Source organism: Macaca thibetana, chromosome 1 (assembly GCF_024542745.1).
Source record: "Macaca thibetana thibetana isolate TM-01 chromosome 1, ASM2454274v1, whole genome shotgun sequence".
Classification (NCBI taxonomy): domain Eukaryota; kingdom Metazoa; phylum Chordata; class Mammalia; order Primates; family Cercopithecidae; genus Macaca; species Macaca thibetana.
In genome coordinates, this window is record NC_065578.1 from 58855029 (window position 1) to 58879467 (window position 24439).

Sequence of the window (24439 nt, forward strand, 5' to 3'; positions counted from 1 at the left end):
TTTTGTTTCATTAGCCCTGAATATTGCCAGAGCATGTATTTGTTGTCGGTCATCTGAAAGTTAAGCAAATTTCTCTCTATATGTAGTCATATCTTTGGGTGCTATTTTGTTGGGATGAAATGAAATTAAAGAGGATTGTAATCAAGTTAACTTGGGACTGTGCAAAACCCTCCATGAAGTAAAATTCTCTCTTGATCATGCTTAATTGAAAGACCTGTCAACCACGCAGTTTATCCATAGCCTGTTCATCTATAGTTTTCTTTGCAGAACAGACCCTTAAAAGGTACTATTTGCATTTGAAGTCTCTTGATTTGCATTCGGTTCTGTACATTCCCAGTGGAATAGCCTAATTTTAATTTAAATTTCTCTGTGAAAACATTTTTTCCAGAAAGGTGAGCACAAAATCATTTTCACACAAAGCCCTTTGGTGGGACATTTCAGTAGGGTGGAGTATTACACAGATTGGAGTCTGGGACACCGAAAGGGGAGGTCCTTTAAGGAACCGCCAGACTGAGTGGGAAATTCCAGCCGACAATACCACATGGGGGAGAGACAGGCTATCTGTCACAGCCCCTCTCGAGGGAGTGCCTCTTACTTGGATCATTTCTTTCCTTTTCCCAGGAAATGTGCTTTGTTTTATTCTTGTCTCAGGCCTGCTAATCGCGTGCCCCTAAGTCCCTGGTTTTAGAAATATCAAAGATACCAGTTTTGCCTGACATTTCCATACAAATTAGGAGACAGCTATTCTCCCATCCCATACAGACTGTATTGCTTAGTCAAATTATATATCTCCTAAGTGAGAATAACAATATGCAGGTTTCACATTTGCCTTAAGATTAGAGATGCTATTAAAGTGCATAGCAGAGTGCCTAGCATGTAGTTGATAACCAGAAGAACTCTCCTTGTTCACCTTTCGTGAACTGGACACTCTTCTACAAGTTTTACCTTTGCTGCCTACAGCAGCAGCCTTATATGGTAGGTATTATTAGATTTCATCAAGCCTAATACCACATTTTTAATTTTTTTGCATGTTGACATTTCTGACAATCTATAGAATTTTTAACTAAGTGAATATGATACTATTATTCCCATGGCAAAAAAAAAAATGGCAATTGAGTTATAGAAAGGTTAAGGTATAAGAAATATGTGAGATGCCTAAATGCCAGCCTGGGTTTTTTGAATTCAAAACTCATGCTCTTAGCTACTACAGATTCATGCCGTTAGAGCAGACTGGGGTTGCCTGGAATCCACAGGCATCAAATGATCCATGGTGGACTTCAGGCATCTGTAGACCTCCTGAAATTATTTATAGTACTATTTTGTATGTGACTTTTTTTTTCTGGGGAGGTCAATAGGTTTTGGCATATTCTCAAGGGGATTCATGACCCCCCAAAAAGCTTAACAAAGAACATCTGGGAATGATCAGCCCTAGTTAGTATGTAGGATCTGGCCTTATATGGCACAACATGTTTGAATTTTTCTAAACACACTACATCTGTGGATTGTTTTTGGAGGCCCAGGTTTTACCTAATCCATATTTTTACCAGATTCATGAATAGCTTCAACAAACCCTAAAGACCTCTGGGCTAGAACTGCTGTGTCTTTTGCTCCTGAACTGCCCCTGTCCCTCATGATTTATGCCAAAGCAATTAGCCTTTCATGTCCTATAGTTCCCAGATCACCCTCTGACCACTCCTGTTCCCAGGTTCCCCCATCCCCTGGGGTGACAGCTCCCTAGACAGCCTTGTCAAAGCAGGCTTCATTTACCCTTTACTCCCCACCCCCACAGGATGTGAGGTCAGGGCAGCATCCTGCTGACTTCCAAAACCCTATTCCTCACCTTGGCTAAACTCACTACATTCCTAGGTTTCAACCTGAACAATACTGTCACACTTTCACTAAAAAACAAGATATTGGCTCATGCCTTCTTCTTGGTGGCTATGCCATCTGTAGAGACACATTGGCCTCCCAGATCCTTGACTTTCTTATCTCTTCTGACTTCTCTTCCCTCCCCTTTAGCAATTCACTCCCAGGTCTACACCTAGGACTTGGACATCTCCCCAAATTGCTCAATCTCTAAACATTTCAAAGACTCGCTACCCACCAAAAAATCCTCTTCCTCTATTCTTTCTGGAGCTCCTTTCTCAGGCATCATCATGTGGCTGCCCCCTTAAGGCCACATCACAGTTCATCTTCTTGTTTTTAGTCCTCATCCCAAATAAATTTTGATTTTTGAACTCTAGTGTTTGAACTTTCAAGTAAATTAAGATTTTTCAGATGTTCAACTATCTTATCTAAAACTGAAGAATTCTGCATTAAGATTCACTTCCATAACTCTAAGGCAATGTTCTCTTCTCAAACAATAACGGTTTTTACTGAGTTTAATGAACTTAGAAAGACAGGGATGAGGATAATGTGCTTTAGGAAGATATTAACACATAAGGACTGAGACACAAGGCTGAATTGAAAATATGGTGAAGCCCTGAAACAACCTGGGAATAGATTTGGCTCAGAAGCCTCCTTTTAGAGAACCACTACCTGGTTTCAGGTAATAGCAAAGGTAATTTTAGCCCGCAGCCACCCTGAAGCCTTGGATATCACCTTCTTTATGCAATTAGAGGCTTCTTTCCATGATTCTGCTGCTGGATTTTTTGGTGCTTTTTCTAAGGAAAAAGCCTTTAGTTCCCATTTAGTAAAGGAAGACTGACCAAGATACCATTGACTCTGTTTTAGAGTAGTATTGCAGTCACTCCTAATACAGGGCCTGGGCTATAGTAGACACTCATTAAATATCTGTTTGAATGAACTGTGTTACCATTAACTGTGTTGACATTGTCAACTGTTTTTGTCAGTGTTGTGTAACTACTGATAGAAGCAAATGGTGTAATTAAGAGGGTTTTGGAATCAGTCAGGCCCAAGTTGAAATTCCCACTCTGTGATTTAATTAATGGTGTGATCATAGACAACATAGTCTCTGTGAGTGTCAGCTTTCTGAGATAGTGTATGTAAAGCTCTTAGTACAGTGTCTAGCACTCAGTAAACATTTAAGAAGTGTTCCCTAGTGTTTACTTATGCAACTATACTGATGCTATCTTCTGCTTCTCCTTTCAAGTTGGGGACTCGCTTCATTATAGAAGCCATGGAGGCAGCAGGGCACTCGATCAGTACTCTTTTCCTGTGTGGAGGCCTCAGCAAGAATCCCCTTTTTGTGCAAATGCATGCGGACATTACTGGTAAGTCTGGGAAGGAGGAGACAAGGTCATTTTTGGCTTGGCAGCAAATGGGCATGGCCCAGTTCTGGGTGAGGTGAGATTAGGAGGATATATGTGGTATGCTAGTTTATTAAAATAACCCTGAAGTCTTTATATTCAGGATGGAGAAAGTGACTTCTATGTATATCCAACCATTGAATAATGGTGAGAAATAACACAAGAGAAGTTGGCCAGGACTAGATCTTAATTCAAGGGTTTACACAACAGTTTTGAGTACCTCTTCTGATCCACATATTGTGGAGGATATTGAAGATATGAACATGAATAAGGCATAATTCTTGCTCCCCACCACCCAGGAACTCAGGGTCTATTGAGGAAGGGAAACAGCAAACAGGCATATTAAAGGTAGTATGGCAAAAGCTTGGAGTGAGAAAAGTACAGGGTATCATGGAAACATAGTGAGGCACCTCGTCTGGTTTGGGACCTAATGGCAGCTCAGGGCATGTGGTCTGGAAGAAGTGATAAGAAAGCTGTCTTGAAGAAAGAATGCAGAGGCTGGATGCTGTAGGATCTGTGGGTCTGGTTGCAGACTGAATTTGAGCCCTAAGACCCTGCAATCCTGTGATTCCTTCTCAGCTCATCAGAATCAGGGATCATAATAGAGGTGCAGAGAATCACAAATAATGGGCTGAGCTCTTTCTGATATCAGCAGATAGTGGAGGAGAAGGATCCTTATCAGAGCCCCTAGAACCCAAGGAAGGGGCCCCATTGGCAGGAGGCTTTCTCCAGGAGGTCTTCCAGGAGGACGAGGAGGCATCAGGTCCAGAGAGACAGACATCCAGGCCCCTTTTACTCCTTGCCCCTCTAGTGTCTCCTGGGGACTGGTGTTCTCTCCCAGGACCCATCCCTGGGTGGACAGGTACCACCAGGGCAGGGCAAGATGAGGGAAAGTAGGAGAGGATTGTACCCATCCCGTAGTCCCAACTGCAGCCTGATAAGAGCCCACTTGATCCTACCTACATTTATCATGATCCTTTCTTATCTGTCATCCCCTACTTTCTTACCTCTGACTTCTGAGCAGGTCGAAGTCCCTGCCCCATTATATCCTTGTTCCCCCTCCAAGCCACACAGATTCCTGCACATGAGAGCCTTGTCTAACACGATGGATGTAATTGATCTCTGCACATCATGAGATGAAACTAAGTAAGTCATTTATTCCCGGCCTAGAGATAAGCAGACTGAGGCACAAGTCTGAGGACAGTAAGAAAAGCATACGGTCTAAGGGCAGAAATATTGGGATGTGAAATATAGAAAGTATTACCATTAACCAAGCCCCTACTATGTGTCAGTGTGAATCACGCTGTGGACACTTAATCCTCCCATGCCACCAAAGGGTAGAAATTGGTGCCCCCATCTTACAGACAAGGAAGCTGATTGGTGGGTAGGTGAATTAAATCGGCTATCTAAAGTCAAACAGGCAGTACAGGGCAAGACCAATATTGTAACCGTGGTGTGTCTGGGCCTACCGTCCCTTTATATTGTACTGCTGACCCAGGTTTCTCGACTTTTCTGCCACGTTTATAACCGTTTGATGATGACCCCTCTTTCCTGAGGTGTCCAAAACCCTACAGAAGTGGGCCCTTCAAAGCAGAAGGAGGAAAGACATAAAAAGAGCCCAGATTGCCTTATAATTGCCCTCAGGAGAAAAACCATAACATTTTATCTAAAAATCAGTTGACTGGTTCAGATAACTTTCAAGCTTAAAATTTCATCTGTGACATTCCAATTTCTAGCCTTCTTTTTTTTTTTTTTTTTTTTTTTTGTATTTTTTGGTAGAGACAGGGTTTCACCATGTTGGCCAGGCTGGTCTTGAACTCCTGACCTCAAGTGATCCACCCGCCTTGGCCTCCCAAAGTGCTGGGATTACAGGCATGAGCTATCGCGCCCAGCCCCAATTTCCAGCCTTCTGATAGCCAAAAAGCTTCCTATCTGGATGCAAGAGGAAAGATGAAAATCAGCTTTGGACAACACAGTACTCTAGAAAATGGGAAACAGGGCCTCCCAGAGCAGAACAGCTAGCTGTGAGTGACCCCGGTACTGACTCGGCACTGCAGCCCTGGGCTTTGTGAAAATGGGTCATCTTCCAGGCCCTACATCGCTGGGCTGACTCAGAAGCACGGGCGGGGGTGGGGGGGAGTGCAGCAGCTTCACAGAAAGTGCTGCTTTGGAAACTGTTCTCCTCTAGGCTGTTGAATGAAAAGGCTGTTAATCGTTATTTGGATTCCGATTGAAACTGGACCTTTTGTCTCTAACTATGGACCAGTTACAGTTCCAGACAAAGGGACCTTTTCTTTAGCCTGGAATTCCTCTGCCTTTGGGAGCCTGTGACTGACAAGTGATGGCAAAGTGCATCTGCCTTTGAATGCTTTGGGTTCTGCTAAACTCATTAATGCATCAGATAAAATAGTTCACATTCCAGCCAAAGCCGCCCTCTTCCTCTCCTTCACCCAGCACTCAGAGAAAAGAACACATTTGCATTTGTTCCTGTAAAAGGCACGTACACAAGCAGCCAGTATAGAGGTAGTGTCATTGGTGCCTTTAAACATTGTATTGCTCTAGTTTTCCTACAGAGACAGAGTTAGGGAGGACTGTTGACCTGGAACATGATTCTCAGAAATGCATGTGAAAAACACATTGGAATTTGGGAGATTTTTTTGGAGATAGCGTGGAACAGTGGAAGAAGCAGGAGATCAGCTCTGTGACTTTGGGCAAGTTACTTTACCTCTCTGAGTCTCAGTTCCCTCTTCTGAAACAAACAAACAAACAAAATTTTCATCTCCCTCATGTAGATCACTGCTGAGGAATAAATGCTCGCAAGTTTGTGAGCATCAAACTCTGTGCCTAGACCAAGTAGGTGATCAGTAAATGTTAGTTCTCTTGTTCCATCTAGGAAGCCCCGTGCCAAAAAGAAATTTGAGGGAAAAAAAAAAAGCAATTTATTATTTTGAAAGTGAATCTTTGCCATGTTGAGAACAGCCTGCTCTGTACAAGCAAGGAGAGCAGGGCTTTGCCAGCTTGGGAAATGTTGTCTACATGAGGAGGAAGAACCTCCTTGTACCCCGGTCATTTGGTTAACTGTGGTTTCAATAAATACTTGGTATGTACTAAGTAATTGTAAGTTTGCCCCACTGACTTGGGACTAAATGTTCCTTCTTCTAAGTTTTATTTTTTAGTACTGGTAGTTTCAGTAGGGGTTTCCCTCTTCTGGTCTTACTCATTATTTTAATTATTTGTTCTTTCATTTATTCACTCAAAAGCATTCTCTGAGCACACCAGTGCGCCAAGCCCTGAGGTTGGCACAGGGATGCTAAGAAGAACAGTCATGTCCATCCAAGAGGTTCTTTATAAAACACAGAAAAAGTGCCCTTGGTCTTATGACCAATATCCAGAGTGAGTAGAGTGGGGACCCAGAGGATAAGATGTGTCAGTGTCAGTCAGGTCCAGGCAGAGAACAGATACACCCTCCAATTAGGTTAACTGGAGGGAAGTTGAATAAAGAGTCAGTGTACAGAACTGTGGGCAGGGTGCTGGAAGCCCAGACAACCAAGAAGTACCTTGGGATACTAACAGCGTTTCCACCCCTGGGCTTGCAAGGGTGAGGGTAGGGAGCAGGCAATCTGAGCCTGGTGGGATGTGTGAAGAGGGCAGCCCAGCAGAAGCTTAATCAAGGATGTACCCAGAGGGCAGGGGCCCACAGCTCTGATCCCCACTGGCCAGTCTCCCAGGCACAGAGTAGGTGGAAGGAGGAAGGGAAGAGGTCGGATTGGTCTTAGAGGCAAATGGAAGCAGTGGATTGATTTCACCCTGGGTAACAGGTGTGAGGAGAGACTTCAGAAGTAAGGTAAACTTTAAGAATAACAACTAATGCTAATTTAGTGCTTTCTCTAAGCCAGGCACCATTTCAAGAGCCTTATTATAATAACAATTTTAGTTCTCACAGCAACTCTGAAATAGGTGGAATTTTAACCCCATTTTTCAGATGAGAAAGCTGAGGCACAGAAAGGTTAGGTAACTTGCCTAGGATCACACACCTAAGTCAGTGGGGAAGCCAGGTTTCAAACTCTGGCAGTCTGGGTTCAGAACACTTTGGGCAGCAACTTCAGAGCTGATAGGGGATTCACCAGGTTCACTTAGGTCTCTGGTTCACAAGGGGAGGGGCCTGTGAGTAGTTCCTCCCTGCTCACAACTCGAGGAGCTTTTGGCAGGGTAGGAAGGCCTGGGAAGTAAATGGTGTTTGGAGGCACTGTCTTCAAAAACTCCCCAGGTCCATAGGGTAGGCTGGGTGGTCACAGTCACACACCCATCTGTACCATTCCTCGGATTCTTCAAAGGCTTGTAGCGCTCTCTCCTGCTGGGGTCAGCACAGCCCTTCAGTGTGGCCTGGCATCTGTCCTTCCCCTCTAGATGGTTGATGGGAACCTTTACTGTCCCTTCTCTACTTACCCAGTTTTTAGCCCAGGTCTAGTACATGCAGAGAGGCTTCACTTGCCGTCCACCTGAATTCTAACAGTAGCAGCCATCATTTCTCCAGGGCTTACTGTAGGCCAGGAAATGTGCTAAGCACCAACTATGTGCCCTCTCATTAAGCCTCACAACACACCTGTGTGGTACATCTTATGATCATTCCCATTGTGCATTTGGGGAAACCAAGGCTAAAAGAGTGTAAGTGACTTGCTGGACACAGAGCTAGTGGAACCAGGAAACAAACTCAGGTCTGAGCTTCTCCCAGCATTCCCACCCGACACCACGTTGGCAGTGCCTTAAGCCCCGGCCCAGATGAGGGCTGGTATTTCTAAATTCGCTGGGGTGTCTGTGGGAATTTGGTCCCCTGCCCTCTTTCTCTGGGTAGCTGGAGGAAAGAACTGAGTGGGGAGGTAATGGGGATGTAGAGAGAGTGCCTCAGGAAAATCTCAGACAAGATAGGAAAAGAAATTTAAGCTTTGGGAAAATAACTCTTACGGCTTGACTACAAGAAGGTTTTACACCACAAGGGTACCTCTGTAAAGTTTGCTGCCATCTCCGGATTAGCAGACCAATCTATACATTATAGACCTAAGAATCCTAAATTATTTCTATTAATCTTAAACCTACCATGAACCCTCAACCTCTGGGCGTTAGCATACGGAGGGCTCCTCCCTGCCTGGTGGACCCCTGCTCACCCTTCAGATGCCTGTTTAAGCCTCGTCTCCACTGTGATCTGTGATGACCACTACCCCAGAAATGTGTTCCCTCATCATTCAGTCACTCACCGTGTGCTAGATACTGGTCTAATGCCAGGGATTCAGCAGTAGACAAAACAGGGTCCCTCCCCTCATGTAGCTTAAGTTCTTGCAGGGGAGACAGACATTAAACAAGTAAGTAAAATACAATGTTGGAATGAAGCAAAATACAATGTGGGATGAAGCAGTTAAGGGGGTAAGAAATATTGAGGGAAGTTGTAATTTTAAATCTGATGGCCAGGGAATGCTCAGTAGGAAGGTGATGTTTGCAGAAACACTTGAAGGAGGGGCCGGCAATTAGCATGTGGGCATCGAGGAGGAAGTGTTCCAGACAGGGAACAGCATGGGTAAGGGCCCCGAAGCACACTCAGGAAGCAGCAAGGAGGCCAGGACTATGTGGCTGGAAGGAGAGAAGGAGGATATCAGAGGGGGAGAAGTGGGGCCAGATCTGGGAGGGAGGGCCCCTTGTCAGCCACTGTAAGGACTGTGGCATGTACCCTGAGAGAGGGGAGAAGCCCCTGGAGGGATGAATCATACCCTGTCTTGCTACCTCCTTCCCTTAGCACATCTCAGTTAAAGAACCAACCCCCTGGTTGGAGAGAGACTAGCCTTCCTCTCTGTCATCCATCTCTTTCTGAAACCTGAATAGCAGGGCACAGTGCGATTCATCTCAGTATTCCCTAGGCCAGCAAAGCACTTAATAAATATCTCTGGATCTGAACTTGAATCAAATGGCAGGTAGCAGCTTGCAGAAGCCTGAAAAACCTGGGCACTGAGGTCTCATGAGTTGATATATATGGTGTTGGCTCCCTTGGGCCCTTGGCTACTGCACCAGCAGGCACAGGCAGTGAAATCTTTTAGAACCAAATAATCCCAAGGAACAAGGAAGGGAGGACTGTGGGGAGTCAGGAGGGGGGCTGCTGCTGCCTGATGTCAGGTGTTTTTGCCACTGTGGCTGCTTGCTGGCTCCTCATACTCCCCTGGCTCTGCTCCCTAACCAAGGTGTGGCCTTGTCCTGCGCAGGCATGCCTGTGGTCCTGTCGCAAGAGGTGGAGTCTGTTCTTGTGGGTGCTGCTATTCTGGGTGCCTGTGCCTCAGGGGATTTCGCTTCTGTACAGGTATGTGAAGACCAGGGGGTGGGCTGTGGCTCCTCCCCTGTCTGAGGCCAACCTTCCTCTTGACAGCAGCTCGCATTTTACAAAACACACACAGGATATAATTAAGAAATGATAGGTTCCAGCCAGGGAAAGCACAAACACTTCTAGCCTCAGACATATTTATTGCAGTTTTCATTTGACTTGGCCTCAGCTCGTGTTGGTCGTTCTGTTTTTCAGTTGTTTTTGTTTTTTATTTCTTCTTTAAAATACCTTTTAAATTATTCCTTTTAAATTTCCCCTTGACCACTTTTTTTTGAGCACATGAAACAGGTAAGCCTCAAAACCTCAGTTTTTCGTGTGTATTTCAGATTTTTAAAAGCTTATGGCAATCCCACCATTTTCCAAATACCTTTAAGGCCTCTATCAACAAGAGATACAAATGACAATGTTAGTATTAAATAAAAAAGGAATTAAAAGGGAAAATAAGGAACAAAGATATAGGAAGAAGGAAACAATTTGGTGGCTGTGATTAAACACATAATTTGGCTCTGAGCTTCCTGGCAGCCAAGACAAAAAAGAACACATGATAAATTGCATAATTCTTATTTTCAAAAAGAGGAAACATACTAGTTTCTGGTGAGAGGCAGAACTTTCCCTCCTACCAAATTGCGAAAGACTCTGCACACATGGGGCTTTGTGGAGAGGTTCTGAGTGCTGAAATAATACAAGATAAAGAACGAATGTGATGTGGAGGCTAGGAGCGTACAGGCTCTGGCATTAGACCACCTGGGCTCAAATCCTGGCTTGACTACCTGCCAGCTCTTGTGGCCTAAACACTCTTCTCTGTACCTCCACTTCTTTATCTGTAATAGTAATTAACAGTACATCGTGAGTTCTTTCTGTGTATCAAGCATGCTCATTTAGTCCCTGCAACAACTCTATTATCACCATTTTATGGTTGAGGAACCTGAGGCATAAAGAAGTTAAATAACTTACCCTAAATGAAACGGCTAGTAAATGCCAGAATCAAGAAGTCTAGCTCCCACTTCTCAATTGAACGTTCAAGAGATATTTGTTCAGCTAAGCAGCAGAGTGTCCAAATGACTTGCTCATGGTCTCAAGGTTAGGACTACAATAGCCAGGTAGCTAGTAGCTCCGTAATTAGAGTTTCATTTATTGTGAACCTCTTAATGTGCCAGACACTGTGCTAGGTGCTTTTTGTATAATCTTCCTAATACCTATAACAATGCTTCATGAACCACAGAGATTGGGCAATAGAGATCCAGAAAGCTTACAAAACTTAAGGGTACACTGTTAGGAACAGACAGATTTAAAACTGTGATGTTGTTTGTACTGCATTTTGGAAAATGTGGTACAGTACACACTATCCAAGCCTCTGAAACTAATGACTGTGAAATCTCCCTCACAAGGAATTAAATCCACTCATGAATTCTTGTGGGTTCTCAGTGAATCTTTAAACAAAGATGGTATAGTTTAATTCTTGACTTTTTCTGGATAGTCTCGTCCTGTCTCAAAAATAGCACATGGAGATATTTGTTGTCGAAATATCAGTAAATGGTCAATTATTATTTTAGTGTATCAGTGTAGGAGATGTTCTCACAATTAGGTATCTTGCACTTCCTGTGACAAATTATAAAAGTTAAAACGGGAGGGATGCTTACTAAGGTTCTGCAGAGGTTGCCCTGTGTTGTGAACTGAGTATTTGTATTCCTGCAAAATTTGCCCTGACCCTCAATGTGATGGTATATGGAGGTGGGTCTTTGGGAGATAATTAGGGTTAGATGAAACCATGAAGGCAGGAGCCTAGTCTCATGGGTTATGAAGGTCTGATGGGCCCTTATACAAAGACACCAGAGAGCTTCCTTATTCTCTCTGCCATGTGAAGACACAGCAAGAAGTCCATTTCTACAGGCCAGAAGAGGGCTCACACTAGACCCTGACCTTGCTGGCACCCTGATCTCAGACTTTGAGCCTCCAGAACTGTGAGAACACAGATTTCTGTTGTTTAAGTACCCAGTCTATGGCATTTCGTTATAGTAGCCTGAGATAAGACACCTCATTTAATCTTGACAGTCATCCTGCTTGCAGGATGCATGTTTTTATCTTTCCGTGATAGGAAACCAAGTTTCAGAGATGTTTGAAGTAATTTGTCCAAGGCTACACAGAAAGGGTAGAAGCAGAATTGAAATGAAGGTCTCTCTGGGTCTATATCTTATCCTGATTGTCATTCTTTTTCTAATGTGTTCGATTGTTTTTTCTTTAAAAATATTTTCTGACTTCTTAAGTGTTCAGTGGTGTATTTTCTGAAAAGAAATGCCATAGGTCACAAATCAGGAGATAGTCTGTAGCTCAAACAGAGAATAGCATGTCAAGATGAGGCTGCTATACCAGGTGCTTCATACCATGACTTATGGCTTCATTGATATCTTATTCAAAACTGGGATCTCCAGCTCTAAAGGAATTCCATTTACATCTTCCCCTAACTGGAAGCTGAGCTTAACTCCACACTGACATCTTGGCTACGTGAGATTTGCTGTTAGTCTTCTGGAACAGAATCTAAGATGTGGTAGATCAGATTTGGAACTGATGACTTGAGTAGCAGCTGCAAGGCTCACAGCGTTGTAAAGACAAGCTCATGTCTCCTATTCAACCCAAGGATGAGTGTGCCTGTCCTGATCGTTTTCAGGAGACACAATCTAGTAAAGGGAGCCCCCAGCTGAGAGAGGCCTGAGGTTTTATCTGTCGTCACTTACCTGACAGAATCCCCATAGTCTGGAGTTCTGTGCTTGCTTTACTATCCTCAGACAATGTCATTTGTTCTCTCTGGGTACTTGTTTTATTTGTCTGTTTTATGTATTTTTTTTTTTAATGTTTAAATAAGAATTGCCACCCATATGGGACTATTGAGATAAAGAGCCTTTGAAGGTTCCAGTGACCTCTCAGGTGTAATCAATGTCATTAGAATGATAAAATGTTTGGAACTGCTTTGAAAATGAAAATGTATGTAGACTTAGCATCATTTGCTCCACTCCAAAGAAGAGGGGCTGACCTTTGTGCCTCAGGTCTGGGGACCAGCTCCAGATTCTGGCAAGGTCAGGCAAAACTGAATTGCTTTCTTTCTGTGATTCATATTTTCAACCTGAACTTCAACACAGTCTTTTCTTTGAACTTCAGAGACCCTGGCTTGGTTTGCAGGGTGCCTGCCTTTCCTTTCTTCAGAAAGTTGAGCAATTCCTGCCAGCACCTCAACTGTTCCAGCAAGTCAGATGTTTTGTCTTCTCATGGACCACACATCTGGTGGTTAGATGGAGGATTTCACTTCTTATCTAGATAGGCCGATTTTGGTAGACTCAGCCAGAGTCACCTCCTTCAGATGCTGGGAAGGCTGGGGAGAATCCAGAGGACCCAGACAATAGAGGTAGGGAAAAGTTTTATATGCTTGAGGAGACAAGGTTTCCGAATTTCATAGGCCCCTGAATGGATGATTTTCAGCCAGGGGTGGAGTCCTATACCTTTCTTGGGTGATATCAATGGATCCACAGCTGTAGATTTTGCTTGTAGCTATTGTAGACTCTGTGTATGTCAATTCTGGGAGAATTTTATCAGGGAAAGGGAGACTGGATGGAATTTTCTGGTGAGGCCTTAATGAAAGATTGGCCAACAACAAGATCTATTGATATTGCAAATTTTGAAACATGCTGACAATTCCTAGCTTCCTTGTTCTGTTCTTTTATCCATTCAGATTCTCCTTCTCTTAGTTTGTCTCCGTCTCTCTTCCCCTGTCCTTTCCTGCTTTCTCTCCCTTTAGACATCTAAAGTCTTCTTACTATTTCTTTGTCAAATTCGGATCTCACAAAGGAGACTGATACACCCATTCGTTCATTCTAAAGAACACAATGACTAATGCTATCTTAAAGAACTGTCCCTCTTTAGAAAGGGTGTTTTCCTTTTAGTAGTTTTCAAAACTGTGTCTTTACTGAAGAGTACAATCTCCTTGAGGACAAATATTCTCGAAGGCAAATCATGATCACCTTTATATCTGCAGTGTAATGAATAATATGGAATCAAGCCACAGATATGCTGCTCTTACAAAAGTTTAGCTATTGAATAGGTGGGAGGGGACACAAAGAAGGCAGTCCACTTCCCCTCCCTTTACCCTTAGGAATGTGGAATCCCTGTAGTCTTGACCTCTGTGACCTTTCTACTTGATCCCTCCCCCATCATCAGTAGAGTACAAAATGATCCTCTATAATTCTGAATATCTTGGAAAACAAATAATTATAATTAGAAGCTGAGAGTGTTCCATAACACTTCTCTAGGCTCCCAGGTCCTGGAAAATCAACAAACTGGAAAAAAACTAAGTTTATGAAATATCACTATGCTTACACTTTCTAAACACAGACAGTTAAAAGATTCTAAGAAATACAAGGACAAATAAATAAAACAAGAAGCAGTTTCAAGTCATTGTGAGAGAAAACCCAATCAAATGGCAAAGAGACAGCAACATGAAATGACCCTCCACTTTCTGTTTCCTTTAGGCCCCCTGCAGATGTCATTAACTTTCTGTAATTTCTTATCTTCAGGGGCAGTTTTTATTCAAGTCTTTTTAGACAAAACAAGCTTTAATTCCAGCAGTGCTATTTGTCTTGAACCACTACCCCTCACCCTTGAAAAGAAGGAGTGGAGGAAGCATCTGAAGCAAAAATCAGTAAAAGGAGACAGTGACAAGAGATCAAAATGCATTCAGCAGTCAGTTTAAGGGGAGTACCAGTGTAAAGAAAATAAGCCCTTGGAATCAGCCAATTAATCACAGACCTTCCTTCCTCCCACTGTGTGAGCGTTGCCACCCCTGTAAATCACTGACTCCATGCACTCCCACCATCAACTTTCCCTGTCACGTTCCAGACAGACTCCTGTGTCTTCAAGACCAATACATATAAGTGGCCAGTTGAGAGCTGTGATTACTCACCCTTTCTGTAATGTGTGCCCACAAGATAAACCATCCATGCCGACCGCAGTGGTCGGTCTACCCTTGAGGTCAGTCCTTGCAAACATCCTCATTGCTCAGCTGAAACCTCTCCTTCTGTTCTTTTTCATGAAATTCACTTCATTTAGAGCCAGTTATACTTATCACCTGTTCTGCATTTCAGAGCCTATGATTTTTGTGTATAGCATGTCTCCCATTCTGTTTTATTTTGTAAGAGTCAACTTTCTGTGATTTTTTTTTTTTTTTTTTTTAGCTCTATTTGGCTTTCTGTCACCATAAATACCAGTTTTGCTATTTGCAAAATAAAGCTGATTATCATTATCTTAGTTTCCAGAGGTTAGGAAAAACTGAAATACTTAGATGTTCAGAAGTATGAAACCATCCCATTTCTTAGTGCCTTCAATTTAATTTACTTGCACTTTTTTTTCTTTTTCTGGAATACTAACATTTCATGTTCATTGGGGATAAAAGAAAATGTAATTAAGATGAAAGAAAATATGAAAACATTTATCTTGTTATCCTAAAATAATCTATTTTAAATTATTTAGTTATTAACTATTTAATATTATGGTTTCTGTTCTCTTAGTCTTTTTGTACACATTTTTAAATCATTTTATAGTTTTAAATTACAAAACATATTATACAATGCATAAAGTTTTATCTTTATAGACCTTTTTCCTATACTCAAAAATATGTAGTAACCTTCTTTATTTATCATTTTTGTAGGCTGCATAATTTTCTACCTGATAGAATATATTATAGCTTATTTCACCAGTCCTCCAGACTTGAATATTTAGGTTTTCTCCATTGTTTTAAAGAATGCTGCAACTGACATCTCTGTAACTAAATGTTTGCACACATCCTAAATTATCTCTGTAAAATAAAATTAGAGGCATATAATTGTTCCAGCAAAAAGTGTGCCCAACATTTAGGGTTCTGATACATAGTAATAATTTATACTCCCATCAGTAGGGTCTGAAAACTCAGGGTTTACATTTCTTGTATATAAGGAATCTTTTGCCATGGATTTTAGTTCCATTTTAGTTCTGTTTAGCTTTCATCTCCAAGCCTCTTATAATCCTACTTATTTCACATATGGTCCTGATATTATCAGCTTTTTTTTTGTTGTTTTTTTTAGTAGCCTTTTGCCCTTTGCTGCTTAAGCATGTGTTTCTGGATGAGATTCTGATTCCTAATTAAATAGATTCAGATTACTGATTGAATTTTCTGAGTATCCTGTCCCATATGTCAATGTCCCTCAGAAAGTCAACAGAAAACTTTGGAAGGGCATAATAATCATTGAAAGAAGAATTCAATTAAGAATATGAAGTTGGACCTAACATTCATTACCCTTATTGCCACACCTGGTTAACAATACATTATTTTTTTTAAGAGTTTTCTCGACCCCTCCGGGGAAGAAAAAAAAAAAAAAAAACAGAATAAAACAAAAATAGATCAAGTTCTGATTAATTATAAAACCTCTGGTTCCAATGCAGTTTGCAGAATGATACCATGGATATAAAAGTCAAAACATTAGCTGAAAATTGTAATTTTTTAATGAAATTATTTCAATATAAGATACATATCATTTGACTCTCCTGTTCCTTACAGAGTGATCCAAAAACAGGACCTGTTACTTTCCATCTATTGTCATTCATAGAGTCCTTGAAGCAACCCAGTGGTTGGTAGCAGCGACCTTTGTGCAGATGAGGACTCTGAAGCACAGAAATGTGGTATAACTTGTTTAATACAAAGCCCATGTTCTTTGTATTCCATCAGACCATATCCTATAAATACATACACATTGCTAGGGAAGTACACGATGGCAACTCAGACACCTCTCACAAGGTGGTATGGTTTATAAAAAATAGCATTACACATTTGTCATCATTCCTTGGTTGAGTGTCCCACACAGAAATAAAAATAAGCAGGGTGACCTCTTTGGTATGGAAATATTCTAATTCATTTCCCCAGAGAATGACCATACTCACTGGTATTATTTTGCTCTACTTATTTGCTTTTAATCATAATATATGCCTGTTTACTTTTTATAGACATAAAAAGGTAGATTTAAAAGGTACCTATGCTCTTTAGGTAGATATAAAAAGCACTTTAATTAAGAACATGAATTAAAAGATACTTCAATAATGAAGTACAATAGATTAAGGAGTACTTTAATAGACTAAAAGAACTTGAATTAAAAGATACTTAAATGCTGTTGTTATTAACACAAAGATTTAGGCTAACAAAACGTATTTTCCCAAATATCTCTCTCACCTCCCCCCTACAATTTTTATTCAGGAATGTAAGAATTGGGCTTTTATAAAAGCAACCAATGGCTAAACATCTACTAAGTTCTTAGAAACTTTGAAGGATTACAGAACTCTCTTTCTATAATAAGATTTACCTGTTTGACTTGATTTTGTTAAATAGGGCACTTCATACTGGTGTAAACCTAAACAAAAATGTTTAAGATTTATCTCATAGAAAGAAGTGCCTGTCAGTAATTAATTCCTCACTCTAATTACTGTTTATGCCTTTACTTTTTATTATAAACGTTCCTTTTGGAATAAACTAGAAATGGGTTTTTTTTTCTTTACACTAAAATAACTGGTGAATAGCAATGAAATCCGTGCTATATAGTATTCAACACAGTAAATTAAGCTATGGATTCAAATGAGAGATCAGAAAAGACAAGGCTTTTAGTTAAATCAGTAATATTCTGTGATTGCGAAAATTGCCTTGAAAAATACACACACACACATACACACATATACACATACATACTACTAGAAAAAGTTTGAGGTTCGATTCAGAGTGTGGAAGGTACAGTGTCTTAAAAGAGTTTCAGTAGCAGCATTTAGGCAAATGATCAAGAATATGCAGAAGAAAACAAAAGAAATCATAATTATAGTTTCCTAACAGAGGTATTTGATCCTCTGCAGTGAATAATAAAAAACTAGCATGCGCTAGGATCAGAATCTTGAGTAGCATGTATTTAATTGTATGCATTTCAAAGAAATTTGAACATTTTAAAAAGTTATACCATATTAAAAGTTGTATAGATCACGCCTGTAATCCCAGCACTTTGGGAGGTCGAGGGGGGCAGATCACGAGGTCAGGAGATCGAGAACATCCTGGCTAACACGGTGAAACCCCATCTCTACTAAAAATACAAAAAAAAAAAAAATCTAGCCGGGTATGGTGGCAGGCACCTGTAGTCCCAGCTACTCAGGAGGCTGAGGCAGGAGAATGGCCTGAACCCAGGAGGCAGAGCTTGCAGTGAGCAGAGATCGCGCCACTGCACTCCACCCTGAGCGACAGAGCGAGACTCCATCTCAAAAAAAAAAAAAAGAAAAAGAAGTTGTATATAAAGACATTTTCTATAATATTATAATAATTTTACAAATGAGGAAACAGGGTTAGAGACAGTAAGTGAGTTACCAAAGCCAATGGCTAGAAAGTGATAGAGCCAGAATCCAAGTACTAACCTGAGATTCCCAAACCAAGGACTGTTCAGCTCAGCCACAACTGGAAATGGACTCTTACGGAGGTAAGTGATTACCATTATTTTAAAAACTAGTATCAGAAATAGATGACAAGAATTTAAATGTATATCAAAATATCCCTTTGGTAAATGTTGGTGTCCTCACAGGTAAACAGAAGGCACCCTCAAATTAGAGTAATTTGAGAGTGTTTAAAAGAGGGACTGTTTACAAAATTGCAGTCATAGAGACAGAGAAATCACTGGGAGAATGTGACCCTGGGGTTTGTAACAGCTGGGCCTGTAGAGGCGAGCGAACAGTGCAGTTACTGGAAGCCCAGAAAAGAGGGCTGTGTGGAGACTGCACAGTGACCCTGGAAGAAAAGGGCTGCACTGTTAACCCTGTTCTCCCTCTATTCTCCCTCTCTCTAATCTCCTGCCAGCCTCACCATTGGCTGGAATCAGTCAGAGAGCAAGGGAACCTGTTGATGTATTCTGTATAAGGCCACATCTCTAAGCTCAGAGGAGGGTGGGAAGAGATCTTCAGAAGCCCTGGGAGATATTCAACTGAGTCACCCAGCCTGGACTATTCAGAGTGGTCTGCAGGCTAGAGGACAGTCTCTAAATGGTTAGTTCAGGTTTGCTGTGAAGCAAGGAACTTGCATCAGAATGTAAATCAATTATGTCACCAAGTGTACTGTTTAGTTCAGCTGTCATTTTATTCATAGCAGGATGTTCTCAATTAAGGAATCGGTGTGCTGGCTTACATCCTGGGGCAAACTCCTTTCACCATTACAGACGGGCCCTTTGAATAGCACTGAACTAGAATCCTTGCTCTGTAGGTAATGATAAAAACACTGGAATCCCTTTCTTTGCTTTGATTTTCCTACCTTACCTTCTGCTAAAGAGAAGAAAACAAGTATTTGTCTGTACCTATCCTGAGCCTGGCACTGTGCTAAGGTACTTTAGATGACATTTAATTCTTGCAAGTTAGATAATTCACTTAATCTTTACAGACAAGAAACAGACCCAGAAAGTTTAAGTCATGTGCCTATGGTCTAACAGCTAGCAAGTGACAGAGCCAGCACCCAAGTCCAGATCTGACTCCAAAGTCCATGCCCCTCACTGTTTGTAGGCTATCCCAGGACTGTGCTTAAACTTATCTGACATTAACACCAAGAAATAAAGCAGCGTTGTTGGAGGATTGCCTTATATGGAGACCTATGACTATGTTCTGTATACATATGCTATTCATGATTCCGGGGAATAGATACAACCCAGCTTCCCCCAAATCAGATAGCACTGTTTGTGAATACGATGTTACTCCATGTTATAAGGCCTTGCCCAGCCCAGCCAGCCAGGTCAGAGATGAATTCAGTTTGTTTCTAAGTGGCTGTTGTCTGTTGCCATCTCTTTTTAAACCTGGGAGGTCGAGAAGAAGACAGGGAGAAAGAATTCATGAGAGGGATGCATTTCCTTAGAAATGTTATTAATTGGCTGGGCAAAACAAAAGAAGGAAATAACATAGCTGCTCCTTACTAAGTAAAGGCATCTTCTTCCCTTATCTCATTAAAAATTAAAAGCACTCTTGGTTTAAGTAGGGCAAATTAGTAATTAAGTGCTATATAATGAACTTGTATAAACAGAATATTGAAGGGGAAGCCAAATTAATCACTCTGCTGGCTTGTTTTTGCCCCCATTAATGCACCTTTTACTCAGGTCCTTCCTGTGATACCAGGATGCATTTTCTGCTCTCCTCCGCTGCTGGAGATTGGGTGGGCTGTGATAGCCTGGCTGACAGATGACAGTGGACTAGATCTGGAAAAGTCGTGTGTGGGGGCCTCAATTCAAAGTAGGTGATGAGGATGGCTGTTTCATTTTTTAAGCCAAAGCTCATCAGTACAAGCCTACATGTGACAGGAACACCCTTAGACAGTAGCAGGACAAGGAAGAATTAGACACAATGTCAGTACCCAAGGAATTCCCAGTCTACTGGTGGGGGGAGGTTGGACACAGATGAATACAATTGTGAAAAAGTCTAAGGTAATGGCAAAGACTATTTGCTTGGGCTCAAATCTTGGCTCTGCCACTTACCTTGGGTGAGTTACTTAGTTTCTCTGTGTCTCAGAGGCCTCACCTGTAAAAGATAACAGTAGAGATCTATTATCTTGTAACTCATGTTGTAAGGAGTAAACATGTTACTGCATATAAAGCAAAATAGTCTTATTAATGTTGGCTATTCTTTAAGTTGCAATTACTCTGCAATGGAATGGTGGAGCATTTGAGGAGTGACTTCCACTGTCTAAAGAGGGCTGGGAAAGTCTTCCAGAGGAGGCAGCCTTTGGCTGGTGATGGAGCTAGAACTCAGGGCACCGTGGAAGCCCCCAGGCCTATGCTCTTCATCTTTGCAGCAAAGTGCCTCCTCTGAAGGCAGAAGAAAGAGCTTCGGCCTCAACCCGGGACAAATACCTCTCCATTTCAGCTCAACATAGTAAATATTAGTAATGACGGCTGGATCCTCAGTCTTGTGATATTTTAGCAACTACCTGCCAAGTATGTGGGGTAAGGAGTAGAAAGAGTAAGTGAGCTGAGTCCATCACAGGCAGGGTAAGAGGAAATCAAATGGAGCAGCAGGAAGTAGCCCTCTAAGTCACCTTGCTGAACCTCACGGTGATGGCATCTCCTCGACTTGCTAGCTGTATGAACACACCTGGCTGGTCAAGCTACTTAATTTCTCTGAGCTCAGTTCCATATTAACTTACCCCATTGAGTTTCTGCAAAGATTCTGTGAATGAAAGCACATTTAACACAATGCCTGTTCAGCAGAAAAGTACTATTATCATTCCCTGTGTTCATTTGATCTTCACCACAACCCTATGAGGTAGGTGGTATCATTGTGCCACTCTATTAAGCAAGAAATTGAGGTACCAAGCTATTGAAAAGCTCACCTAAGATCACCTAGACGGTTAGTGGCTGAACGATGGTTTAAACTCAAGTGGGCTGGCTCCAGCCCTGCCCTCTGCATATTCCCCACAGCCCTGTGCTTTGGAGGGCACCTATAGCTACATTTGCATGTCACATGCTAGAAATAGGGTAGATGCTTCTCAAGGATGTCCAGACCTCTCACTCACTATTGAGGAAGAAGTTCTTTCCTTCTGTTTGAGGGAATGGTGGGGCAGAGCCTACAGCTATGGTGACCCTTTGACAGGTGGGGCAGGTAGAGCAGGCGCAAGTGACTCACCAGAGAGCATTAGCCCTAGGATGCAGTAGGAATGCAACTGTTGCACTGATCTTGGCAGTTTTGCTTAGCGAACAGAACGATTTATTTGTCATTCATACTCTGCTTCCATAAAGGATTTAAGAAAGCGTACAATAAGTGACTAAACAGGTTACTGGAATAAAACTCACAAGTTAGAAACAATGTAAAAAGAGGAAAATACACACACACACACACACACACACACACACACACACAAAAACATGGGACGATACCAGCAAATGACAAGGTGATTTGATTCTGTATCAGGTAGGAGAAAAGTACTAGAAAAGTATGAATACTAATATTTGTACTCAAAGTACTGCCAAAGGATGTTGAAAATCAGATTGTTTAACTCTAGATTGGTGAGTGCCACACCAAATATCTATGGGACAGATCTGGCTTATCTATGGTCTCTGACCTGGACTAGGCAGTTATTATTATGTTTTTAATGAGGTCTCACTCTGTTGCCCAGGCTGGAGTGCAGTGACATAATCATGGCTCACAGCAGCCTCAAACACCTGTTCAAGCAATCCCCTAGGGGGTTATTTTGACTGAACTCCACGCAAGCAAGGCAAAACTGGGAAATATGTGAAGTCATGTGGAGTCAAAGAAGTATACCAATTCTTTAAAAGAGAGCACGTTTTTCCTTATACCAAATTCTAAAATACTTATTTCTTTTAAAAGGAACTTAGAAATCATTCCATGGAACTCTTATAGAAGAAGGCAGAATTCATTATATACCACCTTGCTGAGAGCCTAGATCATGACATTGAAACCTGACTTTGGGTCTAGGATAGGCTGGGTTTATAGCTTTTTGGAGATGTCACTTGATAACTCAGGGATACCAAGAATACCCAGTTTGGTAGATAGATAGCATGTCCCTTCACCTTTTCCCATGAATATTCTTTCCCTTGGCCAGCTTTGCAAACAAAGTTGTGTTACTGACCTAGGAGTGTCTCATAGGACCTCAGTACTAAAGCTTTGTACCAGCCTGGCATCAGAGAAGTGCTAAAATGAAGCACCCATCAATCGAGAAGGGCAACAGATGTTGAAGCATATCAAATGTCAGTAAACAGCAAGCCCACAGAGACTGCTGAACTTGGCATCCTCATAGCAAAAATACCCTGGTGCCTTTAAGAGAGAACGCCGTGGACTTTTATAAACCACATTAAGTGATGTATTTTTTTCTCCATTTGGACAATTGCTACCCTATGAAATATTTTCCCTGAAAGATGGTCTGCTCTCCTCTATTTTTTTTTTAATATCTACTTTTTTAAGGGCAAACTTAATGCTCACAGAGTGTTCTAGGCTCTCAGCCCTGGATATAGGTCTCCAGTAATTGAGAGGAGTTTCATGTTCAGCTTATCTAGTACCCTCTCTTTTACTATTAGCAGTATGATTCATATTATAAGTAATAAATCGGGCCATATTTCAATCCTGTAGCTGTGCACTAAATTAGACCCTTTACCTCTCTAAGCCTGCTTACTTATTTGTATAAAAATAAGACTATTAAGAGCACATACCTCATGCAATTGTTGTGAAAATTAAATGAGATGATATGTAGAAAGTATTTGGCACAGTTACTGGTATGAATAAACTCTCAATGAGAGGTATACAAAATTATAGTAATATTTATGATGATAACTATTATTACTATTAGCTGACTATAAATCACATGCTGTATTAATGCTTTACGTACATCACCGAAAGATGGGTGGGCTGGTCCTTTGCCGGCTTGCTCTCAGAGAGTGCTCCTTCCCCTGCTCTGCTGTGTATTACACTTCCTAGGCTCCCTTGCATCTGTCCTCTGGGCAGGCTTGGTCAATGGGAGATACCGTTGGGAGAATGACTGATGTGCAGGCAGAAGTCAGGTCTTTTCTCCTATTCACTATAGCAGCAGCTGCATCTTCTATCTGATTCCAGCTCCCAGCCTTTCTCAGGTCCCTGTTCTGGCCACTCAGCTTTTCTTTGGTTTCTGTTCTAGACTGACATTCCCTGCTTCTGGCTCTGGTCACACCACTGCCTCCTGTCATCCCTTGATTCCTAAGAGGGGTAGCATCTGTCTGCTGTTGGTAACCGCTGTGTGGCTTCAACAACCTGTTTGGCTTCTAGTTGTCTTCTGTCACCAATAAAACTAATTTCCTTTTTATTATTATTATTTTATTTTGTGAGACACAGTCTCACTTTGTCGCCCAGGCTGGAGTGCAGTGGCGCGATCTTGGCTCACTGCAAGCTCTGCCTGCCGGGTTCACGCCATTCTCCTGCCTCAGCCTCCTGAGTAGCTGGGACTACAGGCACCCACCACCATGCCTAGCTAATTTTTTGTATTTTTTTTTTTTTAATAGAGACGGGGTTTCACCATGTTAGCCAGGATTGTCTCGATCTCCTGACCTCATGATCCGCCCGTCTCGGCCTCCCAAAGTGCTGGGATTACAGGGGTGTGCCACCGCGGCCAGCTGAAACTAATTTCTTATATTTAATTCCTCCTGTTCAAAGACCTAGAGTAGTTTCAGCTACCCTGACTGGACTCTGACTGATATCGTTGCTTTTAAATACTAAAAGAAAAGGTAGTCCTTATAGAGAATTCACTTCTCCTCCTCTCCGTGTTGGAATGAGCCAAGCCAACTGGAAAAGGGATGGCCAGTTATCATGGAGAGAAATTCACTTTGACTAAAGCCCAAAAGACAATAAATTGACCTAAGCATCTTTGATGAATACTGCCTATACACCCAACTGAGTTTGGCATTGAGGCCAGAGCCTCAGGTAGCTTATCCCCTCTCTGAGGAGACAAAACTAGAGTCCAAGTCATAGCCAAGCACAGTACAAGATAGTGTCTAGTCAGAAGGAATAGGGACACCTCTTTCTTGAGCCAGAGCCCTGGACCATTCACTCTTCTAGATAAGTCACTATAATAGGTATGTGATTATTCTCATATGCCAAATGAGGAAATGGAGGCTCAGAGAGGGCAAGAGATTTGCCCAAAGTCACACTGCTATTAAGTAGTGGTCTTAGCAACTTAAGTCTGTATGTCCTAGAACTTATGTGTATTGGACTCACATCTGTTCCTCAAGGTTTTCTAAGCTTTTTGTCAGTTTCAAAG

The 24439-nt window shown here is 41.8% G+C and overlaps 1 protein-coding gene across 14 annotated transcripts in view; it reads left to right on the top strand.

The window, feature by feature from the left end:
• Nucleotides 1-24439, top strand: part of FGGY (FGGY carbohydrate kinase domain containing) — a 468393-nt gene that overhangs the window by 369248 nt on the left and 74706 nt on the right. For 12 of the 14 annotated variants that reach the window (XM_050804094.1, XM_050804057.1, XM_050804114.1 and 9 more), the window contains 2 exons: nt 3113-3233; nt 9515-9609. The exons of 1 other annotated variant lie outside the window; for it this stretch is intronic. In XM_050804094.1, the coding sequence (XP_050660051.1) occupies nt 3113-3233; nt 9515-9609 (216 nt within the window). The remainder of the gene's footprint in view (nt 1-3112; nt 3234-9514; nt 9610-24439) is intronic. One more of the 14 variants, XM_050804123.1, reaches the window with a different exon arrangement.